This window comes from Sander vitreus, chromosome 23 (genome assembly GCF_031162955.1).
Source record: "Sander vitreus isolate 19-12246 chromosome 23, sanVit1, whole genome shotgun sequence".
NCBI lineage: Eukaryota > Metazoa > Chordata > Actinopteri > Perciformes > Percidae > Sander > Sander vitreus.
The window spans coordinates 23576409-23586408 of record NC_135877.1 but is presented as its reverse complement, the minus strand read 5'-3'; the positions used below and the strand labels follow the sequence as shown (position 1 = coordinate 23586408).

General features: G+C 44.4%; 1 protein-coding gene across 3 annotated transcripts in view; it reads right to left on the bottom strand.

Annotated features, from left to right (window-relative positions):
- Positions 1 to 3105: 3105 nt before the first annotated feature.
- Positions 3106 to 10000, bottom strand: part of gins1 (GINS complex subunit 1 (Psf1 homolog)) — a 7109-nt gene continuing 214 nt past the window's right edge. The window contains exons 1-7 of one of the 3 annotated variants that reach the window (XM_078242871.1): positions 9992 to 10000; positions 8859 to 8923; positions 8012 to 8107; positions 7253 to 7343; positions 3972 to 4088; positions 3704 to 3778; positions 3106 to 3414 (exon numbers count right to left, since the gene is read on the bottom strand). The exon at positions 9992 to 10000 is cut by the window's right edge and continues 214 nt beyond it. In XM_078242871.1, coding sequence (XP_078098997.1) covers positions 3334 to 3414; positions 3704 to 3778; positions 3972 to 4088; positions 7253 to 7343; positions 8012 to 8107; positions 8859 to 8923; positions 9992 to 10000 — 534 coding nt within the window. In that variant the 3' untranslated portion in view covers positions 3106 to 3333. The remainder of the gene's footprint in view (positions 3415 to 3703; positions 3779 to 3971; positions 4089 to 7252; positions 7344 to 8011; positions 8108 to 8858; positions 8924 to 9991) is intronic. The other 2 variants (XM_078242872.1, XM_078242873.1) reach the window with 2 other exon arrangements.

Below are 10000 nucleotides of genomic sequence, written 5' to 3'. Positions count from 1 at the left end.
CCCCCCCATCTAGGTTTGAGGACTGAGATGTTGCTTTGACACAAACGGAGACATTTGGGAAGGACGACGGTGACGCCAGTCAGCCTACATTGACACTGCTACGTTTTGGTTTAAAAACGTCTATCTTTCACTGTTTACACGTCACCTTCTTTCAACGTTTTTCTCATTTTATTACATTTCTTTGTTGTTTTTTTCCAATGTTTTTTATGGAAGTTTGTAGCTTTTTTTCTGTCTTTTTACGTTTAGTAACGTCAGACAATCTGCTAAATGTCTCGTGTAGACGGAGACAGTTTTTGTCTCAAAAGCGTTGCTTAATGAATGAAAAGATAGGAGCGTAGATGGAGCCTGACTCTCAGGTAAATCAGGTGTGTCGGGGCGGTGTGGGCGTGGCCTCTTAAACATGAGTCATCACCGTCAGCCTCACCTGTTGATCTCTTCTACAGGTGAATGTTTCTGTCTGTCCTGAAGCTGCTCAGCTGTTAGATTTAGGAAGACACACACACACACACACACACACACACACACACACTCACTTAGGTAACACACACACACACTCACTTAGGTAACACACACACACACACACACACACACACACACACACACACACACAGACGGCCACTTAGGTAACACACACACACTTAGGTAACACACACATACACACACAGGTAACACACACTTAGGTAACACACACACACACACACACTTAGGTAAAACACACACACTTAGGTAACACACACACACACTTAGGTAAAACACACACACACTTAGGTAAAACACACACACAGGTAACACACACTTAGGTAACACACACACACACTTAGGTAACACACACACACACTTAGGTAAAACACACACACACACAGGTAACACACACACACACTTAGGTAAAACACACACACACACACACACACACTTAGGTAAAACACACACACACACACACACACACACACTTAGGTAACACACACACACACACTGAAGTATTTCAGCCATGAGGGTATTATTTTACTTTGTTTTATATTTTTTTATCGTTATTTTTCGTGTCAAAATGAGACTTATTTTTGTGAAACGGTGTGTTTGTCTGTATTTCCCCCTCAGAGTGAGACCTCTCGCTTCCTGTTCAGGTACAACAAACCAAACCACACACCTGTCTGTCTCTCCATCTGCCTGTCTGTCTGTCTGTGGACCAAAGAGTGAGTCAGACAGACATGTATGTATGATACTGTAATATGAAAACTACATTAAATTATGTTTTTATCACACAGCGTTGTTTCTTGAGCAGCTCCTCTTTTCACCCTGTGTTCAGGTCTCTGTTTTAGCTACAGAGTGAGACCTCTCACTGCTGGAACATCTTTGTTGGCAGTCGCACATGCTCAGTAGCTAGGTAAGGACTACACGCTCAGTAGCTAGGTAAGGACTACACGCTCAGTAGCTAGGTAGCTAGGTAAGGACTACATGCTCAGTAGCTAGGTAAGGACTACACGCTCAGTAGCTAGGTAGCTAGGTAAGGACTACACGCTCAGTAGCTAGGTAAGGACTACATGCTCAGTAGCTAGGTAAGGACTACGCGCTCAGTAGCTAGGTAAGGACTACACGCTCAGTAGCTAGGTAAGGACTACACGCTCAGTAGCTAGGTAAGGACTACACGCTCAGTAGCTAGGTAGGGACCTACGCGCCAGTAGCTAGGTAAGGACTACATGCTCAGTAGCTAGGTAAGGACTACACGCTCAGTAGCTAGGTAAGGACTACACGCTCAGTAGCTAGGTAAGGACTACATGCTCAGTAGCTAGGTAAGGACTACATGCTCAGTAGCTAGGTAAGGACTACACGCTCAGTAGCTAGGTAAGGACTACGCGCTCAGTAGCTAGGTAAGGACTACGCGCTCAGTAGCTAGGTAAGGACTACATGAGCTAGCTACGTAAGGACTACGTGCTCAGTAGCTAGGTAAGGACTACGCGCTCAGTAGCTAGGTAAGGACTACGCGCTCAGTAGCTAGGTAAGGACTACATGAGCTAGCTACGTAAGGACTACGTGCTCAGTAGTTAGGTAAGGACTACGCGCTTGCTCAGTAGCTAGGTAAGGACTACGCGCTCAGTAGCTAGGTAAGGACTACGCGCTCAGTAGCTAGGTAAGGACCTACGCGCTCAGTAGCTAGGTAAGGACCTACGCGCTCAGTAGCTAGGTAAGGACTACATGAGCTAGCTACGTAAGGACTACGTGCTCAGTAGTTAGGTAAGGACTACACGCTCAGTAGCTAGGTAAGGACTACACGCTCAGTAGCTAGGTAAGGACTACATGAGCTAGCTACGTAAGGACTACGTGCTCAGTAGTTAGGTAAGGGCTACACGCTTGCTCAGTAGCTAGGTAAGGACTACGCGCTCAGTAGCTAGGTAAGGACCACATGAGCTAGCTAGGTAAGGACCTACGCGCTCAGTAGCTAGGTAAGGACTACATGAGCTAGCTAGCTGTTTCTCCAACTTCAGTAGTACAAGGCAGGATTAGCTGGGAGACTTCTTCTAAACGAGGGAACACTTCCACCTTTGTGTGAATACCTGCAGAACAGGGACATGGAAGTAGTTCTTTTGGAGATTATGGTGAACTAGTGTGTGTTGTAGCAGTGTTTTACCATTGAGAACGAGCTAGCATGCTAACGGTTAGCCCCCTAGGCCCCTCGTCTCAGCTAGTGACGTAGAAAGTTGTGTGAGTGTGTGTGCGTGAGTGTGTGTGTGTGTGTGTGTGTCTCTGTGTGTGTGTTCTCTCCAGAAACAGGATTTTAACCCCACGTTCTCCATGTTATACCGTGTCCCTGGAGGTAACCAGTCAGGAGAGGTTAACACGTTGAACATTGTAACAGCTGATTAACGTGAGCCTGTTGCCCCGTGTGAGCTGATGACCTCATCTGTTGACATTTCTGAATACCTTCCTACAGCTGCTTAATGAAAGCTTTCACACAAACACACGTACATGTGTCATTAGTCTGAGAAAGAGAGAGATTACAACTGGGAGACACACACACATACACACAACTACAGACAGACAGAGACACACAACTACAGACACAGTCACACACACAGTCACACACACAGTAACTAAACCCTGAACATTGGATTTAGAAAACATTTTTATTTTTTACATCAGAATAAAAGAAGAAACAGAATTAAACTGTGTGTTGCGTTCAGGGACCGTAGTGAATCTGGACTTTTGAGTTCATTACATGTCTGCTGTTTAAAAGAAAACGTTTGATTGGATGAATGGCCCTCTGCTGTCGGCCAATGGAAACACTGGGTTCTCGGTCAGGACACGACGTGCTCCAGGACGCCCTGACGAATCAGCTGCTCACATTTCCACCGCGGCAGGAAGTGCTGCGGACAGACACACTGACGTTAAGGTGACTACTTCCTGTTTGGTACGTTCACTCTGAGAGAATACACACACACACACACACACACACAGACACAGACAAACACACACACACACACACACACACAGAGAGACACCAAGAAAAACAAAACTTTCTGAAATGGTAAAAGTATTTGATAAATTAAGATGCAAAAGAAAACAATCACGAGTAGAAGTTTATAAAACATTGTTTAGTTTGAGTAAAGTGAGATGATGAAATATACATATCTATATATATATATATATATATATATATATATATATATATATATATATATATATATATATATATATAATCATATCTGACCTGACTGTTCTTCTTCAGCAGGATCACAGTTCCATCATCGATCTCAAACTCTCCGTGGTCCTTTAAACACCTCACCTGGAAAACACAAATATATATGTGTACATACATACACATATAGAGAGAGACAGAGAGAGAGAGACAGAGAGAGAGACAGAGAGAGAGAGAGAGACAGACAGAGAGAGAGAGAGAGACAGACAGACAGAGAGATCCAAAAATACACCAGAAGCATGGAGGACCCCCCCAGCCCAGAGGATCCAGCCCCGTTTACCTCGATGTAAAGGCTCTTGGGGGGCTTCATGTCCTGAGTGATGTCCAGACCCTCGCCCCCCCCCAGAGACCGCATGAAGGACGCCAGAGACTTCTTATACTGACTGAACCACTGCACCTGGTCTCACACACACACACACACATACAGAGAGACACACACACACACACACACACACACACACACACACACACACACACACACACACAATGATGCCTTATTTGCATATTCAAACAGAATGTTCTGATAGAATGATATATGGGGTATGTCCCACTGTCCCTGAAGGTCTCGTAATGGGGGAGGTAACACACCCTTCACCATACATACTTCACATACGTCATCATACCCTTCACTTTATCATCACATACTTTCACTGCCCCATCATCCCATCACCGTACTTCATCACATACCCTCATCACCATACCACTACTTTCATCATCACATACCCTTCACCATACCTAGAGATTGGCATGGGGTACTTTCCATAAGATCACCTCTCAATGCAAATGTGATGATGGGGGGGTATGGTGAAGGGTATGTGATGATGTGGGGGTATGGTGAAGGGTATGTGATGATGTGGGGTATGGTGAAGGGTATGTGATGATGGGGGGTATGGTGAAGGGTATGTGAAGATGGGGGGGGGGTATGGTGAAGGGTATGTGATGATGGGGGGTATGGTGAAGGGTATGTGATGATGGGGGGGTATGGTGAAGGGTATGTGATGATGGGAGGGTATGGTGAAGGGTATGTGATGATGGGGGGGGTATGGTGAAGGGTATGTGATGATGTGGGGGGCATGGTGAAGGGTATGTGATGATGTGGGGGGTATGGTGAAGGGTATGTGATGATGGGGGGGTATGGTGAAGGGTATGTGATGATGGGGGGGTATGGTGAAGGGTATGTGATGATGGGGGGGTATGGTGAAGGGTATGTGATGATGTGGGGGGTATGGTGAAGGGTATGTGATGATGTGGGGGGGTATGGTGAAGGGTATGAGATGATGTGGGGGTATGGTGAAGGGTATGTGATGATGTGGGGGTATGGTGAAGGGTATGTGATGATGTGGGGGTATGGTGAAGGGTATGAGATGATGTGGGGGGTATGGTGAAGGGTATGTGATGATGTGGGGGTATGGTGAAGGGTATGTGATGATGGGGGGGTATGGTGAAGGGTATGTGATGATGGGGGGGTATGGTGAAGGGTATGTGATGATGGGGGGGTCCTAATGTTTCCACATGGCTGTATAATGTATAACAGCTACCCTAAGGTCTAACAAAGCTAACGCTTGTGTTTGATTTCAATTCATGCATTTTTGTGAATAGGAGGGGTTTCGTTAGCGCCTAGCTGCAGCTGCTAGCTTAGCGCCTGGCTGCAGCTGCTAGCTTAGCGCCTGGCTGCAGCTGCTAGCTCAGCGCCTAGCTGCAGCTGCTAGCTCAGCGCCTGGCTGCAGCTGCTAGCTTAGCGCCTAGCTGCAGCTGCTAGCTTAGCGCCTGGCTGCAGCTGCTAGCTTAGCGCCTGGCTGCAGGCCCTGGAGCTCCATCAGGGCCTCAGTGTTTGGTAGTCCAGTAACCCAGAGGAACAGGGTTAGATACCCTATATAGTCATTATATCACCCTATAATGTCAGTAATCAGCTGAGATCCGTATGTGTGTGTTGACCTGTCCTCTCTTAGTAAACAGATGTTGTGTGTGTGTGTACCTGTAGTCTCTTAGTAAACAGATGTGTGTGTGTGTGTGTGTGTACCTGTAGTCTCTTAGTGAACAGATGTGTGTGTGTACCTGTCCTCTCTTAGTAAACAGATGTGTGTGTGTGTACCTGTAGTCTCTTAGTGAACAGATGTGTGTACCTGTAGTCTCTTAGTAAACAGATGTTGTGTGTGTGTGTACCTGTAGTCTCTTAGTGATTAGGTGTGTGTGTGTGTACCTGTAGTCTCTTAGTAAACAGATGTGTGTACCTGTAGTCTCTTAGTAAACAGATGTGTGTGTGTGTACCTGTAGTCTCTTAGTGAACAGATGTGTGTGTGTACCTGTAGTCTCTTAGTAAACAGATGTGTGTGTTGACCTGTCCTCTCTTAGTAAACAGATGTGTGTGTACCTGTAGTCTCTTAGTAAACAGATGTGTGTGTGTACCTGTAGTCTCTTAGTAAACAGATGTGTGTTTGTGTGTACCTGTAGTCTCTTAGTAAACAGATGTGTGTGTACCTGTAGTCTCTTAGTGAACAGATGTGTGTGTGTGTACCTGTAGTCTCTTAGTGAACAGATGTGTGTGTACCTGTAGTCTCTTAGTGAACAGATGTGTGTGTGTGTACCTGTAGTCTCTTAGTAAACAGATGTGTGTGTACCTGTAGTCTCTTAGTAAACAGATGTGTGTGTACCTGTAGTCTCTTAGTAAACAGATGTGTGTGTGTACCTGTAGTCTCTTAGTAAACAGATGTGTGTGTGTGTGTCTGTAGTCTCTTAGTAAACAGATGTGTGTGTGTGTGTGTGTGTACCTGTAGTCTCTTAGTAAACAGATGTGTGTGTGTGTGTGTGTACCTGTAGTCTCTTAGTAAACAGATGTGTGTGTGTGTGTGTGTACCTGTAGTCTCTTAGTAAACAGATGTTGTGTGTGTACCTGTAGTCTCTTAGTAAACAGATGTTGTGTGAGTAAACAGATGTGTGTGAGTAAACAGATGTGTGTGTGTTGACCTGTCCTCTCTTAGTAAACAGATGTGTGTGTGACCTGTCCTCTCTTAGTAAACAGATGTTGTGTGTGAGTAAACAGATGTGTGTGAGTAAACAGATGTGTGTGTGTGTGTGTACCTGTCCTCTCTTAGTAAACAGATGTGTGTGTGTGTGTGTGTGTGTGTGTGTGTGTGTGTGTGTGTGTGTGTGTGTGTGTGTGTGTGTGTGTGTGTGTGTGTGTGTGTGTGTGTGTGTGTGTGTGTACCTGTAGTCTCTTAGTAAACAGATGTGTGTGTGTGTGTACCTGTAGTCTCTTAGTAAACAGATTTGTGTGTGTGGGTGTACCTGTAGTCTCTTAGTAAACAGATGTGTGTGTGTGTGTGTGTACCTGTAGTCTCTTAGTAAACAGATTTGTGTGTTTACCTGTAGTCTCTTAGTAAACAGATGTGTGTGTGTGTGTGTGTGTGTGTGTGTGTGTGTGTGTGTGTGTTTACCTGTAGTCTCTTAGTAAACAGATGTGTGTGTGTGTGTGTGTGTGTGTGTACCTGTAGTCTCTTAGTAAACAGATGTGTGTGTTTACCTGTAGTCTCTTAGTAAACAGATGTTGTGCTGATGACTCACCTCCTCTGCACACATGTGGAAGCGGACGTTAGCGGGCAGCACGCTGCCGTACTCCCAACGCAGCGCTCGGATCCTCAGCAGACGGTCGTAGCTGACGCAGAGAAAACATCCTCATCAACCAATCAGAGACAGCCATCAACATCTTCATCAACCAATCAGAGACAGCCATCAACATCCTCATCAACCAATCAGAGACAGCCATCAACATCCTCATCAACCAATCAGAGACAGCCATCAACATCTTCAATCAACCAATCAGACATAGCCATCAACAGCTGGGGGGGTGTGTGTGCGTGTGTGTGTTTTTGTATGTGTGTGTGTGTGTGTGTTACCTAAGTGTGTGTGTGTGTGTTACCTAAGTGTGTGTGTGTGTGTAGTATATATATGTGTGTGTGTGTGTATATATATATATATGTGTGTGTGTGTCTCTGTCTGTGTATGTGTGTTACCTAAGTGTGTGTGTCTCTGTCTGTCTGTCTGTGTGTTACCTAAGTGTCTGTCTGTGTGTGTGTGTGTATATATGTGTGTGAGTGTATATATATGTGTGTGTGTGTCTCTGTCTGTGTGTTACCTAAGTGTGTGTGTGTGTGTATATATATGTGTGTGTGTGTGTGTGTATATATATATATGTGTGTGTGTGTGTGTGTGTGTGTGTGTGTGTGTGTATATATATAGGTGTGTGTGTATATGTGTGTGTGTGTGTGTTACCTAAGTGTGTGTGTCTGTGTGTGTGTGTCTGTGTGTGTGTGTGTGTGTTACAGGTAGGCGGTGAGACAGCGCTGGTTCCTCAGCAGGCAGCAGTGACGCAGCTTGATGGAGGGAATGAGCTCAGCTCGGCCGGCCTTCGCCTCGTTACTGAAACACAGAATATTGATTTATTAATCATTAATAATCAGTCAATACCCCAAATATCCAGATACTCAGAAAACAGTCTTCATACTTCGTTTGAGTTACAAACACACCGGATTAAATACTATATTTCATATCTGTAATAAAACCCACACACGTGGAATGTCACACACACACACACGCAGACACACACAGACACACACACACACACACACACACACACAGACACACACACGCACACACACACACGCACACACGCAGACACACACACGCACACACACACACACGCAGACACACACACGCACACACACACACACACACGCACACACACACACACGCACACACACACACACACACACACAGACACGCACACGACAGACACGCACACACACACACACACACAGACACGCACACGCAGACACACACGCACACACACACACACACACACACACAGAGACACACGCACACAGAGACACGCACACGCACGCACACACGCACACAGAGACACACGCACACAGACACACACACGCACACAGACACACACACACACGCACAAAGACACACACACAGACACGCACACGCAGACACACACACACACGGAGACACACGGACACACTGACACACACACACAGACACACACAGGCACGCGCGCGGGCACACACTCTACATGAAACCCAAGTAAGATACAAATATAACTCTATAATCAGCTAAAAACAGGTGTAAAATATGTTTAAATATAATATCTCTCAGGACTCACACATCAGTCTGGTTCTGTTCATAAAGAGCTTCCATTTCCTGCAGAACCTGCCGGAAAACATCCTCCTGAAAACAACAACATATCAAACTTCATGTAAACAGATTCTACTGGAGTTCACCGAACTCCGTTCAAAATTCTTCCAATTGTATGTTTACTTAATTTTTACTATCAATGTACCGTCCTAGAACACGATATGACATGTATTCAAACATTAACATCAGCTGTATACTTCGGCTCCGACAGTATATGATTTACCACCACACAGCGTTCAATATTGAGGAATATTTACATGTTTACGTTGATTCGTTTCGCCTTGTTGTGCCGATTACTGTCATGGAAGGAGACCGTTTTTACTGTAATAACTATTGTTTTGGTGTGTTGTGTTTATGCCGAAATGTGACACAGTTGCTACATGTTTTAAAAATCTATTAAAATATTCATAAAGACGTCTGTGTATCTTTTAATCAGCAAGACACCTTTAAAATGTTAGATTTTTAAATGAAGATCGCCCTTTCTGAAATACAGATAATATTGGACGTTTAGCATGAGTTTTCTAACTATTATGTCCCGACCAGGAACACCATATGACACAATGATCGTAACATTTACATCAGTTGTGTAATTCGGCACTAACAGTATATGATTAAACACCAGACAGCGTTCAATATTGAAGAATATTAAGGCGTTGGTTTTGCCTTGTTGTGTCGATTACTGTCATGAAAGAAGTCAGATTATACTTAAATATCTGTTGTTTGGTGTGTTGACATTCATGCCGAATTGTTAGAGAGTTCCTTAACTTCCTAAACATCTATTAAAAGCCTTTATAAGACGTCTGTGTATCTTTTTATCAACATTAAACTGTAAAATGTCAGATTTTTAAACCAAGATCGCCGCGAACACCGAGTTTTGTTTTGCCTCGTTGTGTCGATCCCTGTTATGAAAGCACCGTTTTTACTCTAATAATTTCTGTTTGTGTTTTGTGTTTAAGCCGAAATGTGCAGGAGTTCCTAGACTTTCTGAATATTTATTAAAACATTCCGTAGAAGTCAGTGTATCTTTTGAAAAATATATATATTTTTTTAAATGTGACATTTTTTAAACGAGGATCGTCGTTTCTGGGTTGATTCACTCACGTTAAAAGC